General features: G+C 39.9%; 1 protein-coding gene across 2 annotated transcripts in view; it reads right to left on the bottom strand.

Annotated features, from left to right (window-relative positions):
- The window catches only part of HDAC4 (histone deacetylase 4), a 406,948-nt gene that overhangs the window by 95,623 nt on the left and 289,706 nt on the right, over nucleotides 1-21,619 (bottom strand). For both annotated transcript variants that reach the window (XM_074968253.1, XM_074968254.1), the window contains 4 exons: nucleotides 20,734-20,865; nucleotides 10,512-10,624; nucleotides 4,478-4,594; nucleotides 4,193-4,391 (listed from right to left, as the gene is read on the bottom strand). In XM_074968253.1, coding sequence (XP_074824354.1) covers nucleotides 4,193-4,391; nucleotides 4,478-4,594; nucleotides 10,512-10,624; nucleotides 20,734-20,865 — 561 coding nt within the window. The remainder of the gene's footprint in view (nucleotides 1-4,192; nucleotides 4,392-4,477; nucleotides 4,595-10,511; nucleotides 10,625-20,733; nucleotides 20,866-21,619) is intronic.

Here is a 21,619-nt window from a genome sequence, read left to right on the forward strand (position 1 = left end):
CACCATCAGCCCATCCTTCACGCTTCCCCTGTGCTTACTGCTCTAGCCTCTTCTCCATTCGTCTCCCTCACAGATCTTTCACTCCTAGACTCAGCAGAGGGCCTCACTGGAGAACACTGTACTGCTAACTCTCTTTGTCTTTTAAATCAGTGGTTTCAACGTGTGGTCCCCCCTCAAAGATTTTCAGGAGGACCCAAACCTCCATTTGAAAATTTTTAGGGGTCCGCAAATGGAAAAAGGTTGAAAACCAATGTTTTAAATCAAGAAGTCATGCCGATGAGAGCTGCAGCAGTATGGCACGGGGACAGAGGTGCTCAAGTTGGGTAAGTCGCAGGCTATGTAGAATTTTACAAGGAAAACGCTACACTGTAAATCCCACCCGAAATCTGTCCTGCACGCCCAGTGACCAACTCAGAACAGTCTGCTGCCTTTTGCACCAACTGATGCTTCTTGGGTCCACTTGCCCGTGCAGAGAGGAGAATGTGATTCCCCGCCTAATGACTCAGAGGGATGCTGCTCCTTCTGCCACCTGGAAGGGACTGCAGACACAGCAGACCTGGCAGCCAGTCTGAAAGGGGCTTTGGAAGCTTTTGCAAACTCAGTTTTGGCTTGCTGGGTATTGCGGTGCTGCTCCTGGACAATGGAATGCTGTGACCTTTGGTGACCTCTTTGTTGCGCGGGAGGGGCGAGAAAGGATGTGGTTGGGGTTAAGGGGGGAGATCTAGCAGCTTCAAAGAAAACCCTGTACACAATATTGGAGGTTTTCCTCCAGTTCCAAAGGGGAACAATTTCTTTTGCTATGCTCTGGAAGAGCACAGGACAGACTTTTCTTCTCCTCGCCGAGAAGATGTGTCATTTTTGAATGGTGGTCAGGACACCAGCAAGGAAGAGCCATAGCAGCACTTCAGAAAAATTGATCAAAACTAAAATCCAGCAAAAATTGGAGCCAATTTGATTAAAAATGCCTTGAATCCAAACTGCAGCAAAGTTAAGGAACTCTGGAGGGAAAAATTAGAGGGTTCCCTGTCCTCCTGCTCTGTAGCAGAAGGTGTCCTATCTCCTGCAAAATTCTGGAAACTGAACAGATTGGACAGCTGGTCAGTGGAAAGGGCTCTGCCTGCCCCCAGAGTAGCAAGGTCTATTGAAGGCCCATTGTTACAATCTACACACCTGCCTGAGAAAAAGAATTGCCAAGTACTTAGAACCAAAACCTCCTGCTGAGCTGCTCAAGGCAGAGAAGGGGCTAGGGAAAGGATATGTGGATAAGGAGAAAATGGCATTAATGCTAAAATAGGAAATCACTTGTTTGCTCTAGATGGGTAGAATATCAAGGATGTACCAATATAACAACAGTACATACTAATTTAGAATTCTGTGTTCCTATGTTGATAAGCATAGAAAAGTACATTACGCTTCATAAAACGTGTACATACTACTAAATCTCATGAAATTGATTCCCTCTGAAGCACTATGGAAAATCACTATCTCTGCCTCAGCTTCCCCACACATAAAGGTTTATTATCCTGACACATTGGGAGTTGTGGGGATTAGAACGTAGAACACTGTCTATAAGGGGCAAAATCCTGAGACTTCGATGTGAGGTTTTGATAACCAGCACCGTTAAGGATTTTGCTTTTCAAATTTAAACATCATCCAAGATATAAAAACCAAAGTTTCTCAGCAATTTAAGTACCACTGCATGCTTTCTTGCATCTTCCACCTTAGCCCGATATTGGAAAGCATAGACCAGAAACATGATTCAAAGGTGGCCACTGCTTTCTATTTACTCTTCTTAGAGCAAATATGTGTCTCCAGTCAACCACTCACATAAGAACATAAGAACGGCCATACTGGGTCAGACCAAAAGTCCATCCAGCCCAGTATCCTGTTTGTCAACAGTGGCCAATGCCAGGTGCCCCAGAGGGAGTGAACCTAACAGGTAATGATCAAGTGATCTCTTTCCTGCCACTCATCTCCACCCTCTGACAAACAGAGGCTAGGGACACCATTCCTAACCCATCCTGGCTAATAGCCATTCATGGACTTAACCTCCATGAATTTATCCAGTTCTTTCTTAAGCTCTGTTATAGTTCTAGCCTTCACAACCTCCTCAGGCAAGGAGTTCCACAGGTTGACTGTGCGCTGTGTGAGGAACAACTTCCTTTTATTTGTTTTAAACCTGCTGCCCATTAATTTCATTTGGTAGCCCCTAGTTCTTATATAATGGGAACAAGTAAATAATGTTTCCTTATTCACTTTCTCCACACCACTCATGATTTTCTATACCTCTATCATATCCCCCCTTAGTCTCCTCTTTTCGAAGATGAAAAGTCCTAGCCTCTTTAATCTCTCCTCATATGGGACCCGTTCCAAACCCCTAATCATTTTAGTTGCCCTTTTCTGAACCTTTTCCAATGTCAGTATATCCTTTTTCAGATGAGGGGACCACATCTGTACATAGTATTCAGGATGTGGGCGTACCATGGATTTATATAAGGGCAATAAGATATTCTCCGTCTTATTCTCTGTCCCTTTTTTAATGATTCCTAACATTCCGTTTGCTTTTTTGACTGCCGCTGCACACTGCGTGGACGTCTTCAGAGAACTGTCCACCATGACTCCAAGATCTTTCTCCTGATTAGTTGTAGATAAATTAGCACCCATCATATTGTGAGTATAGTTGGGGTTATTTTTTCCAATGTGCATTACTTTACATTTATCCACATTAAATTTCATTTGCCATTTTGTTGCCCAATCACTTAGTTTTGTGAGATCTTTTTGAAGATCTTCACAGTCTGCTTTGATCTTAACTATCTTGAGCAGTTTAGTATCATCTGCAAACTTTGCCACCTCACTGTTTACCCCTTTCTCCAGGTCATTTATGAATAAGTTGAATAGGATTGGTCCTAGGACTGACCCTTGGGGAATACTACTACTTACCCCTCTCCATTCTGAAAATTTACCATTTATTTCTACCCTTTGTTCCCTGTCTTTTAATCAGTTCTCAATCCATGAAAGGATCTTCCCTCTTATCCCATGACAACTTAATTTACATAAGAGCTTCTGGTGAGGGACCTTGTCAAAGGCTTTTCGGAAATCTAAGTACACTATGTCCACTGGATCCCCCTTGTCCACATGTTTGTTGACCCCCTCAAAGAACTCTAATAGATTAGTAAGACATGATCTCCCTTTACAGAAACTATGTTGACTTTTGCGTAACAATTTATGTTCTTCTATGTGTCTGGCAATTTTATTCTTTATTATTGTTTCAACTAATTTGCCAGGTACTGACGTTCGACTTACCGGTCTGTAATTGCCAGGATCACCTCTAGAGCCCTTTTTAAATATTGGCGTTACATTAGCTATCTTCCAGTCATTGGGTACAGTAGGTGATTTAAAGGACAGGTTACAAACCATAGTTAATAGTTCCGCAATTTCACATTTGAGTTCTTTCAGAACTCTTGGGTGAATGCCATCTGGTCCCAGTGACTTGTTACTGTTAAGTTTCTCAATTAATTCCAGAACCTCCTCTAGTGACACTTCAATCTGGATAAGTTTGAGAGTACAACACAGGGCCCAGATTCAAAGGGATTATTGACAGTTTTTGAAATCTTAATAATGAATAATGAACACTACTAATTTATTATCTTTTGAAATTTAACAGATTTAGTTACAATTGAAAGACTTATTATTATTAGACAGACTGTGCTTTTAATATTACATTTTAAAATGAAAACACACGCTTTTGGTTTTGTAAAAAGGATAGCAGCTATGCAGTAATTGTAAGTACTAAACACAGTAAATTGTAAAAAAAATTGTAATTTTTGCTAAGAAAATACCTTCTCACTCTTTCTTTGATCAAACTGGGTAGGGTTCTACTATTAAAATACTAACAGATTTATATTTATAAACTAGTTTATCTTAATCCTGCCAAAATGATAAACAATGTTAGCCTCCTCCTATCTCTTAAAGATGTGTAATTTGGCCAATCACAGACCTTTTCCAATGTTGTAGGTGCCCATGACATCAACAACACATGCTCCATGTCATAAACATATATGATTTCAGAGATAACTGGTATTCCCTTATTCCTTTCATGAAGAAGACTGCAATAAATTGAAATGGATTGTACCACTCCCCCAGTTAGGAGCTGCATATCTTAGCCTTTGCACACGAGCTTTGGTATGCTCACCTGTGACTAAGGGAGTTTGTGCAGTTGGTTGTTCCAGTAAGACCATGTGTTGCAGAAGAGAGTTATGTGAAGTTCCCCCATCCCTTTCCAATGTCGTAGTGCTCAAGTAAGGAGTGAGGTGAGTGCCAGGAAATAAGGAAAGCCGCTGTTGTAGGGTTGGAATAGCAAGTCTCTCGGCATCCTGCTGTCCTGATCCCCCCTGCAAATATTCAACCAGTAAAGTATTCAGCTTATGAATGAGTCAGTGCAACCGCAATCCCAAAGACAACATTAAACATCACTTACACTTGCAGGTCCAGTTGCAGGCAAGCCTAACGTTATGTTGGGCAAGGAAGGAGATGTGTACAGAGGAAGCTGTGTTACTGAGCCTTCACGATTCACTAGTCTGTGAGCCAGGCTGGTCTGGAAATTGAATTAAGAAAACTGGAACAATCAGATAATGTAAAGAGGATAGACAGGAGCCACATTTATAGTCTGCCTAATTCGTGAATCACCTTAAGTATAAAGCACATCAGAAAAGGGAACGAGAAAGAAAAATAGAAGGCAGATAACTTCACTTCTGATACCAAAAGATTCCGAATGTAGGGGCTAATCTGTGCCCAGTACCCAGTCCAAGTAGATGGGATAGGCACGAGGTGGATTCACTTATGGATGTGTAATCCTCCCACAAAGGTAGCAGAGATGCTCTGATAGGGCTAATCCAACTGAATGGCTACAGTAGCCTCTGACCCATTCATAGCCCCAACATGAGCTGAGAACTGGAAGATCCATGCAGCAATGGTTTCCTCCCACACCCTGGAACACCTTTCCCACCCCCACAAACTGCTCTACATGACCCTGGAGAGGGAGTGGGGATCATCTGTGCATCCCTGCCAGAATCCTGTTTTCTTTAACCCTTTGTGCAGGAAACATCGGTTTGTCTATCAAGGGGGCCTCCATGGCTCATTTGTCCCTTGAACTACATGGCTAAAAAAGGTGTTTTTAAAAAAACAAATTTTACGTTACACAGGATGGATGTTCTCGTCAACCAGGCCAAGGACAGTATGAAATGCATCATTCACCATCAAGTTGGTTTAAACACAAGGTAAAGCTCCATTAAAGAGCCAGGATGTTCGCCTTAGGTGGATATTTCTTGATTTTCAGGGAAGGAATGTGCAATTAACTGGGAGGATTACGTTATAGCCAGCTAATGAGGCACCACGGAAGTGTAAAAGTCATTTTTAATTTCACAGCAGTGACTGCTTACAAATACAGACTAAAATATTTATTGCAAATATTAACTGTAGTTATTGAAAAGTGTCTGAAGCCCTGATTAGAAAATAGTTATTTTGATGGCAATGAATTAGGGAGTGGATATTGTTTTCAATCCTAGGAGTTTAAATAAATATATAAAAAAAGACATTTTCTATAATATTTCTCATGCAGTGACAGTTTTTAACTCTGATGCTTAGAAAAACAGGTATATGATGGGTACAATAGTATTTCATCATTCTATAGAGTGATACATGTCAGCATGGCCATGAAGGGATTTTAATCTTCTGGAGTTTTAGAGGTTGTTGCCTCGTATTATGCCTGATTCTGTAGCACTGAAGTCAATAGGAACTTGCAATTGACTTCAAAGGGTGCCGGATTAGGCCAATTTTGGATGATGAAGAGAAAGCTAGTTATCTTTGAACTCCATTGAAGAAACTCGCACTGAACTTTGCAAGATAAAGTAATGCTGTTGCAATCCACAAAGGAAAGAGCACATGCTTAACATTTACTGTTGAAAAGCAAGTCTTCTATATAGAAATAGTCTCTAAAAGAAAAATCTGATGTATTGACGAGTGAAACTGGAATTGCTGAAAACGGTAACATGAAAGCTATTCCTGTGAGAAAGGATCATAGACAAGTGTAGCAATGATATCTTTACAAGATTGCATTTGCCATCTTTACAGCCAAAGACTCTGCATTTCCAAATAAATGGTTTAATTTGACATTAGTCAGTTATTCATTCCCTTAGTAGTAAAGTTATCTAGTTCTCACATATGCTCAAGCTAAGTTCAATTTGCCAAGTGAGGTTCTTTCCATTTCTAAAGTCTCCTCCTGTGTAATTGCAATCTTGTCAATCATAATTATTGAAAACATGTTGAAGATCAGATCTATCACAAAGGTCTTGTCATCGCTAATTTCTCTGTAGTTGTTAAATATTTCCACTGGCACACACACGAACACCAAGGCAAAATCGTAAAAAACTTGTTTGTGTTTCCACTCACTTATTTGCCAGGGTGATTTTGAACACGTCTTAGAAATTTTGCTTAAAGCGTAAACATAACGTTACTGCACCACATGCTGAAAATTGGGCATGTACTGTGGGTGAGGTACTGACATCTTTTCCTGACTTTTACGGGGTACTGATCTCATAAAAGTAACAAAATTACATCAATTTACACTTTAAACAGTCAAATCCCCATTTAGTTGTGCCTCAAATAGTCTCGGGGGGCTTATTTGTATTAAGCACAACTGAATGAAAAACACAACAGCTTGAAACTAATTGCGCACACAAAATTTCAGTTCCATTATCATCATCTTAAATATACTGAATCTGTCTATGAATTGTACATAAATGTGGTGGAAATACAGAGCAGAGCACACACCCAGCAGCTACAGCTTTTGTCTACTCAGGCAGCACTTTTTAAAGCTTTATGTGAAATAAAAGGTCAGTGACTGTCAAATAGCCTTGCATAGGTGGAAAAAACATTGTTAAATTTAACACAATATTTAAAAAAATAAATGCTATTTATCCACTGTGAACAGAATGGAGCTGTATGCTTTCTACACTTGAGTCAAGTATTTTAATTTAAATAATATAAAAATGATCAGTTTTCCCATTTGGTATGGGTCCAGAGATGAATCTCTGATCAACTGATGTGCAAATATACACATTTCTCATTTAAAACCAAACACTCAGGTAAATGTGAAACTATCACATTAGAAGACTAATTGCTCAGAAATTGTTGACTATTTACAATATACGAAGTGGAAATGGGTCTGATTTATAGGAGACAGTCTGTTATTTGGGGTAATACAGAAATTGGAGTCTGGTGTGTGCATTACATTGGCCTTTTACAAGATACATGGAAGCAAGCAGTAATCAGGTAATGTTATTTCCTGATGTATACAAGCTTCATTTGAAAGGAAATATCTGCATTTAAAATGCTGTCTTAATTAACTGCATTTGGATAGCCCCTGACAAATGCATGCAGAAAAGTTTAGAGGAATGGCTCAGTTACCATCATGAAATATCCAGTGCTTACAGAAAATAATTGGTAACGAAGGGCATGACCAGTTTTTGGCAGATGTGAACGTTGAGGATAGGGAAGATTTAATTAACAGAATAAACTTTAAGATCTGTAGACAGCAAGAGAGTTAGTGCAATAGGTTATCAAAAATTGTGTGTCATCCATTAATGGGTTGTGAGGTTTCCTGTGGACTGTGGCCTCAAAGATCTAGTGGACTAATTGTTCATATCACACCTACTTCTAAAATCACTACAGCACCATAGCTTACAGACTATATTCTTGCTCTCTTCCATAAAATCATAAAACAGGTGAGAAAATTCTGGGTGCAATTTTCAGAGAAACAGCAGAAGAACATTTTTTACTTTTCACATAGGTTGCTTTCGGAGGCTACATTAAAGTGTTTCAGTTTAAATTAATTCATAGATCACAATGGAATTCTTCTCACATGTACCAGGACTAAGGTGTAGAAAAAATGAATAGAAAAGTGTTATTTACCTTTTACACAATACAAAAACCAGGGATCATTTGATGAAATTAAATAGTCAGAAGGTTTAATACAAACAAGAGAAAGTACTTTTTCACACAACACAAAATTAACCTGTGGAACTCATTGCCATAGGATGTTGTGAAGGACAAAAACATAATGGGGTTCAAAAAAGAACTAGATACATTCATAGAGGATAGGTCCATCAATGGCTATTAGCCAAAATGGTCAGGGATGCAACCCTATGCTCAGCGCGACCCTAAACTTGTGATTGACAAAAGGCAGGAGTGTAAGACAGGGTGGATCACTTCATAATTACCCTGTTCTTTACACTCCTCCTGAAGCTCTGGTACAGGCCACTGTCAGAGACAGGATACTGGGCAAGAAGGACCGTGGTCTGACCCAGTATGGCAGCTCTTATGCTTTTATGAATGAGACACTGTAGTAAAACTGTGAAACGGGTGGGGAAAGAGACAGGTATCTTTCACATGTCTGGAGAACTGTTTTGGCAATAGACAGACTTCACATGTCTGGCATCACTCATGCCTCAGTCTTAAAATTATGACTTCACTGCTTTACAAGAGGGAATAGGTAGTCACTGAAACTGGACATCAAATGCTTGCAACAGCATGTGTATCTAAAAGATTTTTTCTGCAGACCTTACTAACGACTGGAATTATAGCCTTGGTGAAGTAATACATTCATTTGTAAAAAGCAAAGTTATTTGGAGAGAGTGTTGCCTCTGCATATCCACACTCGTGGGATGAGCCCTCCCAGAACACTGATTTTGGGGAAGCTGTGCCCTTTGGAACAGTGCAAGCTTTCCTGTGCAGGACTGAATATTTGTAGCTGAGGTTATGAGTCTCTCAGCAGTCCCCATCTGCCTACGCTCCTTCTGCTAAAGATGCAATAAGAGCAGGACGCTGAGGGGAAGGAGGACTGGCTGTAGTGACAAGTCATTGTTATAACTTTCACTCCTGGGAGCAGTGTAGAGTGAACAAGTGAAGAGTATGCCTCTACTAGCCAAAGGGCTACGAAGACACATGAGCCCAGAATCCGCAGGGATTCAACCACTGATACTTGTGAGTCTGACTTTTGCTATCAGAAGTGAAACTTCAGAGAGAAGGGCAGCTGGATTCTCTTCTGGTTCACATATCAACAGAATTGGTACCTCAATTCCATTTGGGAGGATACCAAATCCTCCGGCAGCTATACTAGAGCAGTCTCACTGAACAAAGTCAGGAGCAACTGAAATGAGGGTTTTGTCATGGAAACGCATACAGTATGTAGCCTTAAGTGAAGCTGTTGTTACTGTGGATGCTATAATTACCCTTCCCCATGCTGCCAGAGTTCTATGAAACACATGAAATAGAACTATTGTTCCTTTTATAAAGCCCAAACCAGAATCTCAGCCAACCTCTTTAGAACAGCCGTGGTGTATTGTGTCAGGCGAAGTGACCAATGCTGTACTGCATGAGTGACTGTGTTATGAGGTCCATGATATATTTTGATTGAAGGTTTTTAAAATTGTGTGTTATGCAGTATTAGAAATGCTAATTGAGCCCAAGTCTGTACAAACCTAGAAAGCTCAAATAGCCCGGATTTATGCTTCAAAAAACACCTTTCCATTCTCCAAAATTACAAGTTGGAGGACAGTGTGATTAAACCAAAATTCTGCTTTGTCAGGAAAGTTTATAAATGTAAATGCATGAATAATATTCAAGGGAAACAGCAAATGTGAAGCCTGCAATGCGAAATACAGCAGCAGGGTCTGGATAATTACACACCACCTTTCCAAATGTGAAGGTTACAAAATGACAGAGAGGGTCACATATTTTCAGATTCAATAACAGGAACGTAGGAATTGCCAGACTAGATCAGACCCAACTCTAGTCTAGCATCCTGTCCCTGACAGTGGCCAACACCAGATGTTTAGGAGGATGGTGCAAACACCCTGCAGTTTATGGGATTATTTATTAATAATAATCAGTTATGGAAAGATGCAATTTAAAAACAAAGGTTAACAAAAGCTAAGATTTAAACTGCATAAAGGTGGGAGGATGCTAAAATTTGGTGGCAAACGTCAACACACTACAGGAAGCCTTTGAGTACTGAGCGGGGGAGAGGGAACTTAAACCAGGTAATATTATATTCCTCCATCCCTGTAATTGAACAATGCTTGTATTAATCCCCTGTATAAAATGAAGTTATTCAACATTATAAAGCATGAAAATAAATATCCAACATTTTAAAATACTCAAGAGAGTTGGCAACCTATATTTGAGAAAGGAACCCTCTTCAAGATTTCCCCCCAACGTTCCTTTCCTTTTTTAAATCTATCAATCCATATTATGGCTACTGCCAGTTACCCCAAGCACAGATATTTATGAGCAAATGCAGACTAAGCATGTTACGTTTCCAACACATTCAAATCTTCACTGGTTAGGAGAGTAGCCATCCAACTCAAGGTTCAGCTTTCCCTGTATATTTTATAGCTCCCACAAGTTCATTGGAAGCACAAGTGTTAAACCCAAGGTAAAGAGCAGTTCTGTACCTCTGCTTGAATACTTGTGACTGATCCTGTAATTCCATTCTCAGCACTTATATTATTAGAGCTGTTGTTTGGAGAACTGGGACCAGATCCAGGAGCACTGTTGCATGCAGAGTCTAAAACACATTCAAAAACAACGCTTAGAAACAGTATAAACTATCTCTGCAATGCTATTTGGAGAGATCTATCAGGGAAAACAAAAACCCTGAAGATGTAATAAAACATTTCTATATTGAGAATATATCAACAAAGATGTACTTTCAAACAGAGTGTCCAAATACTTATATCTTTTCTCTGCAACCTTTTTTTGCATAGTGTGTCAAGAACTTTAAATATGATTAAGCACACAATAAACAATTTAGAAAGCAGGAACAAGCCAAGTCAGTCTATGTCAAACTGTTCTACTACAGTTTTATGAAGTGCCTCCTCCAATCCACTTTAGCATTTTATCTTAATCATGCTCTCAGTCTTGCACAAGTAAGTAACTTTCTGAGCTTTGACATTTTCCCACGCACTCTTCTTGTATATTTGAATTTATTCATGTTTTAAATGGAAAGATACTTTCATTACTGACCCTTGACACTTTTTCACACCAGCACCAACATTCACTTTTACAAAAAGTGCCCCAATGAATGTAAGTGGTCATGCCCTTAGTGGTCATTTGTTAAGAGCTGACAGTGTGCTCAGCATTCTATGAGAAACAGTTATTTTCCTGAGGTGCTGTCATCTACAGAATTGTAGCTTCAGCAGCACACAGGACCTTAACACCAATCTGGAGCTCTGGTCCAGTACTGAGTTAAAGGGAACAGTACTAATTAGATAATTAATACCACTTCCCACAGCACCTGGGTTTTCCTTAGAAGTCTCCCATCCAAGTACTAGTTTCTTTCCATTCCCAACAGGGAAGCACTAGGAAAGGGCTGGAATCAGAAGAGTATGAGCAGGTCTCCAGGATTCCACGTGAGGAAATAATGAACATAGAGGGTGAAGTCTGACTTTCAAGTATACATTTTTTTGCCCCTGGATTACTGGTAGACGCCTCCATGTGCTGCATTCATCTCAGGACAGAAAAATGGGAGGATAATTGAGAAAATAAAAGGCAACCTCATAAGAGTTGTTTTGAGTGTCTCCAGACATCAGCCTCTTTACACTTATTGTCCTGCAGCACTAGCTGGACAACTCTTTATCTTCATGAAAACGTGCAAAGTTCCCAGATATTACACTAAAAGACCTCCATGTAGACAGTGGTCAAAGTCTCTCAGAGGTAACAAAAACCCACACAGAGTTTGTCCCTCGGGAATCCTAATCTGTTTTGGCCACTCACTAATTACTGATTGAGCTTTCCCTTCCCGCTGTCTCACTTGCAGCGCTTGTCCCAGGCCTACACATCTAGAGCTCTAAGCCTCTAGAGATGGGTGTTCTCTTGTTCAGGGGAACTGCCTTTGAGGCCTTCCAGACCCACTTCATATTATTATTCCTTCCTAATTACCTACAGCTTCTTACTTCTGACAGGGATGGCAGGATAGGACAGATAAGTCCCTGTCTCTAGGACAGTTTTTATCTTTGAAAACTCTTGGCGATCGGGGGAGGTCCTCGATGACTGGAAAAAGGCTAATGTAGTACCCACCTTTAAAAAAGGGAAGGAGGAGGATCCGGGGAACTACAGGCCAGTCAGCCTCACCTCAGTCCCTGGAAAAATCATGGAGCAGGTCCTCAAGGAATCAATTCTGAAGCACTTAGAGGAGAGGAAAGTGATCAGGAACAGTCAGCATGGATTCACCAAGGGCAAGTCATGCCTGATTAATCTAATTGCCTTCTATGACGAGATAACTGGCTCTGTGGATGAGGGGAACGCAGTGGCCATGTTATTTCTTGACTTTACCAAAGTTTTTGATACGGTCTCCCACAGTATTCTTGCCAGCAAGTTAAAGAAGTATGGGCTGGATAAATGGACTATAAGGTGGATAGAAAGATGGCTAGATTGTCGGGCTCAATGGGTAATGATCAATGGTTCCATGTCTAGTTGGTAGTCGGTATCAAGCAGAGTGCCCCAAGGGTCAGTCCTGGGGCCGGTTTTGATCAATATCTTCATTAATGATCTGGAGGATGGCGTGGACTGCACCCTCAGCAAGTTTGCAGATGACACTAAACTGGGAGGAGTGGTAGATACGCTGGAGGGTAGGGCTAGGATAAAGAGGGACCTAGACAAATTAGAGGACTGGGCCAAAAGAAATCTGATGAGGTTCAACAAGGACAAGTGCAGAGTCCTGCACTTAGGACAGAAGAATCCCATGTACTGCTACAGAGTAGGGACCGAATGGCTCAGCAGCAGTTCTGCAGAAAAGGACCTAGTGGTTACAGTGGACGAGAAGCTGGATATGAGTCAACAGTGTGCCCTTGTTGCCAAGAAGGCCAATGGCATTTTGGGCTGTATAAGCAGGGGCATTGCCAGCAGATCGAGGAACATGATCGTTCCCCTGTATTTGACATTGGTGAGGCCTCATCTGGAGTACTGTGTCCAGTTTTGGGCCCCATACTACAAGAAGGATGTGGAAAAACTGGAAAGTGTCCAGCAGAGGGCAACAAAAATGATGAGGGGACTGGAACACATGACTTATGAGGAGAGGCTGAGGGAACTGGGATTGTTTAGTCTGCGGAAGAGAAGAGTGAGGGGGGATTTGATAGCTGCTTTCAACTACCTGAAAGGGGGTTCCAAAAAGGATGGATCTAGACTGTTCTCAGTGGTAGCGGATAATAGAGCGAGGAGTAATGGTCTCAAGTTGCAGTGGGGGAGGTTTAGGGTGGACATTAGGAAAAACTTTTCACTAGGAGGGTGGTGAAGCACTGGAATGCGTTACCTAGGGAGGTGGTGGAATCTCCTTCCTTTGAGGTTTTTAAGGTCAGGCTTGACAAAGCCCTGGCTGGGATGATTTATTTGGGGATTGGTCCTGCTTTGAGCAGGGGGTTGGACTAGATGACCTCCTGAGGTCCCTTCCAACCCTGATGTTCTATGACCCCTTCCTGCACTCATCCAGTGTGGGGTGTATACAACCCATCACAACATAACCACGAGGATTTTGTACTTAAAATAAAACTTCACTTTATAATTCTACTGCTGTAAACCCTTATTATATGAACAACAAAATGCCCACAACTTCACATATGTTACCACTATGTTCTTAACACCCCCTCTAACCAGGGCAAGTGGGACATCTGACCTGAACCCAAAACTTTTTTTTAACACCCTATAAAGCTGCATTTCCCAGCTCCAGTGCAGCACTGCAGATTAGTTGATTTCGCGGCTACCAGAAAATTCTTCTGGAGCACAGAGCAGGCCCATAGGAGCCTCTTATTTTGCATATAGCACAGTTTTCAGTGTTTCTCTTTTTATTATCTAAGAAGTATGCTTGGCAGAATTCCGCTGTGGTTTTTTTTTTTATAATTTTGACACACAATATATATGTTCATTTTTAAACTTTTTTATCCATGTAAATCTTCACTGTTGAAGGAAATTGTATGAGCGGGGGGAAAGGAAGTAGACTATAATTAAATGAGAGCAGCCATTGAGATTCAAAAAGTTAAAGCTTTATAACTGTTAAAACACAAATTGTCAGCATCACATGTCAAACTATATAAATTAAATATCCTTAAAATCAAACTAATAAGTTCTCCAGCAGCATTTTTCTTATTTTGCCTATCTGTAAATTTTGACGGTCATCACTCGAAATACTTTTTTTTGTCAGTTTGTGGTTGCACAGTGAAATCAATGTTTGCCAACATTTACCAATAGCAATCTAAGCCTTCCAAGACTACTTAGAAAGCAGAAATCACTGCGACCTTTTGACAGCCATTCCAACTACGAGAAAATAGGATTTGGCTGACCCCAGTATAATTTTCAGGTAGCTGTGACATAACAGCCTGATGCAATCTGGGACATTTCACTGGGATGTCTCAGTGGAAATGGAGCCAACTGGTATGACTTTGGGGACATGACACAAATTTTGTTTTAGTTATTTAATTGCTGAAACCCCCTTAACCTGGTTAGTGGAGTAATTCGGCACATATTACGGTAGGAGTAGAGTAAATAAGTAGATTTTACTGTCCTCTATAATCAAGAGAAATTTAAGGATTAAGTAACAATCTAAAACTGACTGCCCACCTAGTAATCATTAGATGTCACATACTCAAAGGTATTTTCTTTCTATAAATCTGCTACTAATCTGATTATTCCAAGCACTATGTATTTTACTATGTGACTCTATAGGCTCTAGTGGATCGACATCCATTGCTACCACATGTCCAAGCCATGAAACTATGGAACCGTCTCTGAGCTTCCGCAACTATCTTCTCCACACCCTCCAAACAATACTATGACTTCTCAAGTCATGCTTCCCAATACACTTGTGAAGAATGAGAAGCCAACAACATGACTTATTTGAGTATCTATATGTAACAACGACAGACCCTGGTCGTCGGTGGGTCGGATTGAACCGGGGACCTCTGGAGCTTAGTGCATGAGCCTCTACCACATGAGCTAAAAGTCAACTGGCTGGCAGATAAGGCTGTAGAGCAAACGCACTAATTTCTCCCTCTCTCTAAGTGGTCTCCGTGCCACTAGATGGGACAGAACACCACACCCAGAAGGTGTGTGGGTAACACATACATGTATGAGCATGCTTACTGAACAAATAGGAGAACCTTTTTCCGCTGCCCAAAGCCTTATTCCTGACATTGTAAGCAAAAGTTAGTACTCAGCACTATTCCTTCCTATATGAAGTTAACCTACAAACAAAAGGAAATTCTTTTCATCCATGGACTTGCCCAAAATAGCAATATATTTTCTATTCTATTGCAAAGATATGAGAGCTATGACATTACCAAGATGCTCATTTAGTTCAGTGATGACACTGGAAGTGGAGAAAGGCTCTTTCAAAGTGACTATTGGAGAGTTGGAGAAGAAATTAACCAAAGACTTCTTTTTAAAATGCTGATCAAGGATGTGGTTCCTCCTTAATTAGACATGTGACCATCACCCCAGCTGACAGGAGCGCAGACACTCAGCAATCAGAGCACTGAGGCAGAAAATCCTCCTTTTTTTTCCCCCCAACATCACTGTGCTTTGAAATAAAATTACTTTCTGAGGTTGTGAGACCTCTGTAGCACTCCATAACATACTGCTTTATTCATGAATGTAAAGCAGGCCTTCATACCTTTAGAACATAATTTTGGAAATAAAAGGTGATTCTGTGTAAAAACAGCCTCATTACTCTTTCTTGTGCCTTGCCTCCTGCTGCCAGTGTTGGTCTTCCTCTGTCCAATTAAGTGAGCACTAAGCACCAGCATTTTGAGTGAAGAAAATCCAATTAACCTGAAGTTTCACTACTGCCCTTCAACTTTCTCCACAATGGGCACCTGGGGCACTTAATGAAAACCTAGACTTTGTAGAAAGAATATTTTGGTTGGATAGAAAACACATGCACTTCTGTAAGTAGCAGGTCATAAGCTATGATTTATTGGAGTCCACGTTTATTACCTAAACAAAAGAAAAACATGTGGCACTCAATTTATCTTTGTGATACATTCAAGCCTTAATTTCATCCAGGGATATTCTCTGTGGATTAAAAGTACAATTTTCCCCTGAAAAGTGGCTGTAAAAATGGCATTTTCAACTCAACACATGAACTCCGTATTTACCTAGAGTCTGACCTGCTGACTGTAATGACCAAAATAAAACGTTCATGCTTTTCATTCCTATTAGTGCAGCAGGAGCCCAGGCAGCTAAGAGCGTAAGCAGGAATCTATTCCTGGCTGTTGATCAGCCACCTCTTTTTTTCGTTTTTTTTCAAAACTTAGTTCCAGTCAGTTACATCTGTAGACACCCAGCAAAGACGGGTGTGCACAGGTGTCACAGAGGGCACCATCTGAAAACAATGAGGTTGCACAAGTGTTACAAAGGCCCTAATTTGGCCTGCAGAACCTTTGTAACAGGCAGTAGCATAAGAAGGAAAGAAATGAGCATGCTTCTCAGCTCTGTTGTGGAGTTTGCAGGGCTGCTGGTTAGAAAAAGCATCTCCTGCTTGTAAACCAAGAACATTTGGTAAGGAGATAACACACCCACACATACACTCATGGAACCCATGATGCCATTTCTACAGAGCCACTTTTCAGAGCAGAGCTGAATTTTAAGCTGCATGAATTGTGACACTGTGCTCTGAAGTGCCAGGGGGGTCTGAGAAAAGCAAAAAGTGGTTGTCTAAATATACTTACACACAGTTCTCTCTAGATGGTGCTAAAAATTAAACTTTATGAGAATCTAGAATCTTACCTAGTCTACCTCCTAATATGAAATTTCTCCAAAAAAGAAATGTTGATTACTTTTTGCAAGAGGTTGTGAAATAAGTAACTTCTGAGTATATCATCATCTATGGTAAAACAACACATAACGTGTTTTTATATTTAAAGTAGGACTGTCAAAAATCGCAGTTAACGCACGTGATTAACTCAAAAAAATTAACCGCAATTAAAAAAATAATTGCGATTAATCACACTTATAACAGTAGAATACTACTGAAATTTAATAAATATTTTTGGATATTTTTCTACATTTTCAATATCTATTTCAATTACAACACAGAATACAAAGTTTACAGTGCTCACTTTATATTATTTTTATTACATATATTTGCACTGTAAAAACGATAAACAAAAGAAATAGTATTTTTCAATTCACCTCATGAAAGGACTGAAGTGCGATCTCTTTATCAAGAAAGTGTAATTTACAAATCCAGATTTTTTTTGGTTACATGACTGCATTCAAAAATAAAACAGTGTGAAACTTTAGAGCCTACAAGTCCACACAGTCCTATTTCTCATTCTGCCAATCGCTAAGACAAACATGTTTGTTTACTTTGACAGGAGATACTGCTGCCTGCTTCTTATTTATGTCACCTGAAAGTGAGAACAGGCGTTCACATGGAACTTTTGTAGCTGGCGTTGCAAGGTATTACATGCCAGATATGCTAAACATTCGTATGCCCCTTCATGTTTCGGCCACCATTCCAGAGCACATGCTTCCATGCTGATGATGCTCGTTAAAAAAAAAAAAATGCGTCAATTACATTTGTGACTGTACTGCTTGGGGGAAGAATTGTATGTCTCCTGCTCTGTTTTACCTGCCTTCTGCCATATATTTCATGTTATAATAGCAGTCTCAGATGATGACCGAGCACATAATCGTTTTAAGAACACTTTCACAGCAGATTTGACAAAACACAAAGAAGGTACCAATGTGAGATTTCTAAAAAATAGCTACAGCACTCGACCTAAGCTTTAAGAATCTGAAGTGCTGTCCAAAATCTGAGAGGGACGAGGTGTGGATCATGCTTTCAGAAGTCTTAAAAGAGCAACACTCTGATGCGGAAACTACAGAACCCAAACCACCAAAAAAGAAAAATCAACCTTCTGCTAGTGGCATCTGACTCAGAAGATGAAAATGAACATGCATCAGTCCACACTACTTTGGATCATTATCAAGCAGAACCCATCATCAGTGTGGAAGCATGTCCTCTGGAATGGTGGTTGCAGCATGAAGGGACATATGAATCTTTAGCGCATCTGGCATGTAAATATCTTGCAACACCAGCTACAACAGTGCCATGCGAATACCTGTTCTCACTTTCAGGTGACATTGTAAACAGGAAGCAGGCAGCATTATCTCCTGCAAATTGTAACCAACCTTGTTCGTCTGAGCGATTGGCTGACCAAGAAGTAGGACTGAGTGGACTTGTAGACTCTAAAGTTTTACATTATTTTATTTTTGAATGCAGTTTTTTGTACATAATTCTACATTTGTAAGTTCAACTTTCATGATAAAGAAATTGCACTACAGTACTTGTATGAGGTGAATGTTTTTTGTTTTTTACAGTGCAAATATTTGTAATAAAAAATAAATATAAAGCGAGCACTGTACACTTTGTATTCTGTGTTGTAATTTAAATTAATATATTTGAAAATGTAATAAACATCCAAAAATATTAAAAATAAATGGTATTCTATTGTTGTTTAATCTCACGATCACAATTAATTTTTTTAATCACTTGACAGTCCTAATTTAAATTAATTGTTTGATGAAGAACAATGGAGGTCTGCACAAGGCCCAAAATAATATGGCGTCAAAAGCATTTATCATTGGAGTGGTACAGTTATGAATTATGCTTAGCACCTGGATCCATGGACATTAGTAGAGATGCCTTTGAGACATTTCATCCTGTATTTCCCAACAACCCGTAATTTCTACCATCTTGAAATACTACACTGGCTCCATATCTATATCTGATTAACACAAGATTAAAAACTAGAGTTGTGAAACAGAGCCTGTGGACTTGGAAACAATGCCTTCATTGATGAATGTCCAAGGACTAAAGGGTTAAGGGTTCCAAAGGGAGTACAGAGATCCTGACTGAAGAATTGATCAGATATATAAACAGGTTTTAAAGCTGGGAGCCTTGTATAGAATGCGACAAGAGGCATGGCTTTCAGTTGCTTATCCAACAATTACCCAACATTGGAATTAAGTGAGAAACTTAACAGTAACAAGTCACTGGGACCAGAGGGCATTCACCCAAGAGTTCTGAAAGAACTCAAATGTGAAATTGCGGAACTATTAACTATGGTTTGTAACCTGTCCTTTAAATCACCTACTGTACCCAATGACTGGAAGATAGCTAATGTAACGCCAATATTTAAAAAGGGCTCTAGAGGTGATCCTGGCAATTAGAGACCGGTAAGTCGAACGTCCGTACCGGGCACATTAGTTGAAACAATAGTAAAGAATAAAATTGTCAGACACATAGAAGAACATAAATTGTTACGCAAAAGTCAACATGGTTTCTGTAAAGGGAGATCATGTCTTACTAATCTATTAGAGTTCTTTGAGGGGGTCAACAAACATGTGGACAAGGGGGATCCAGTGGACATAGTGTACTTAGATTTCCAGAAAGCCTTTGACAAGGTCCCTCACCAAAAGCTCTTACGTAAATTAAGTTGTCATGGGATAAGAGGGAAGATCCTTTCATGGATTGAGAACTGGTTAAAAGACAGGGAACAAAGGGTAGGAATAAATGGTAAATTTTCAGAATGGAGAGGGGTAAGTAGTGGTGTTCCCCAAGGGTCAGTCCTTGGACCAATCCTATTCAACTTATTCATAAATGATCTGGAGAAAGGGCTACACAGTAAGTTTGCAGATGATACTAAACTGCTCAAGATAGTTAAGACCAAAGCAGACTGTGAAGATCTTCAAAAAGATCTCACAAAACTAAGTGATTGGGCAACAAAATGGCAAATGAAATTTAATATGGATGAATGTAAAGTAATGCACATTGGAAAAAATAACCCCAACTATACTCACAATATGATGGGGGCTAATTTATCTACAACTAATCAGGAGAAAGATCTTGGAGTCATGGTGGACAGTTCTCTGAAGACGTCCACGCAGTGTGTAGCGGCAGTCAAAAAAGCAAATGGAATGTTAGGAATCATTAAAAAAGGGACAGAGAATAAGACGGAGAATATCTTATTGCCCTTATATAAATCCATGGTATGCCCACATCTTGAATACTGCGTACAGATGAGGTCCCCTCATCTCAAAAAAAGATATACTGGCATTAGAAAAGGACAACTAAAATGATTAGAGGTTTGGAACAGGTCCCATATGAGGAGAGATTAAAGAGGCTAGGACGTTTCATCTTGGAAAAGAGGAGACTAAGGGGGGATAGGATAGAGGTATAGAAAATCATGAGTAGTGTGGAGAAAGTGAAAGTTATTTACTTGTTCCCAAAATATAAGAACTAGGAGTCACCAAATGAAATTAATGGGTAGCATGTTTAAAACAAATAAAAGGAAGTTCTTCTTCACTCAACGCACAGTTAACCTGTGGAACTCCTTGCCTGAGGAGGTTGTGAAGGCTAGGACTATAACAGGGTTTAAGAGAGAACTTGATAAATTCATGGAGGTTAAGTCCATTAATGGCTATTAGCCAGGATGGGTAAGGAATGGTGTCCCTAGCCTCTGTTTGTCAGAGTGTGGAGATGGATGGCATGAAAGAGATCACTTGATTATTACCTGTTAGGTTCACATGCACCTGGCATTGGCCACTGTTGACAAACAGGATACTGGGCAGGATGGACCTTTGGTCTGACCCAGTATGGCCGTTCTTATGTTAACATACCTGTGACATCCAGGGGACGCTTCTTCAGAGCAGTAACCACTGGGCCATCTTTCCTGCGTAACAGGGGACTGCTCCGTCTTTCAGCAACTTTCTGCTTTAATCTGGATCGTAACTTCAGGTTGGGTTCAGATGCTGTACAAAGAAAGGAAAAGTCATCACTGAATGCAGAGTTCCATTTACTATCATCTTATTCATTGTTTTCTGGTAACTATATTGGCTAATCTTCAGTGAAGTATTCCATAGAAATGTAAGGGAAATTAATCATATGACATAATAATTGGAATGAAGCATTATCCGTATAATGAAAAAATACCAACAGATGCTTCTGCACTAGTCCTGTTAAAACACTAATGATCAGGATTAATCGTACTTTTTATAAAAAAGCATGTTACAATGTTTTACCTATGGACTGGAGATAATGGTTTGCAGTATGATTTGTTGTAAAGTTCATGAGATCTAATACAAAGTAAGATATTCACCTATAATATATTTATAATCACTCCACTGCTGACTACTAAGCTTATCACAAAGGTAGAGCCTTGGAATGGATATTCTATAAATTAATATATCAATGGGCCTCTTTAGCGGATAACAAAAGAATAATTATCTTAATTTTCCAAGCATAGTTCAAGGATTGTTGTATGACTAACACACACACGCAATACTTCAAAAGTTTATCTTAAAATGTATAACTACCTTAAGGTCATCAGGACTGCCAAGAGGTTTGTGGCCACAGGAAATTTGTAAAATTGGAACCCCTGTACATCATATGATACACATTTTAACTATCCCCTTAAATGAAAGTTTCAGGCATGGGAATGTTCCAAGACGCTATATTCATCAAATGGAAGAGTCAGGAGATGTGCACAGAACCCTCACCACATCC

The sequence above is a fragment of the Natator depressus genome, chromosome 11 (genome assembly GCF_965152275.1).
Source record: "Natator depressus isolate rNatDep1 chromosome 11, rNatDep2.hap1, whole genome shotgun sequence".
NCBI lineage: Eukaryota > Metazoa > Chordata > Testudines > Cheloniidae > Natator > Natator depressus.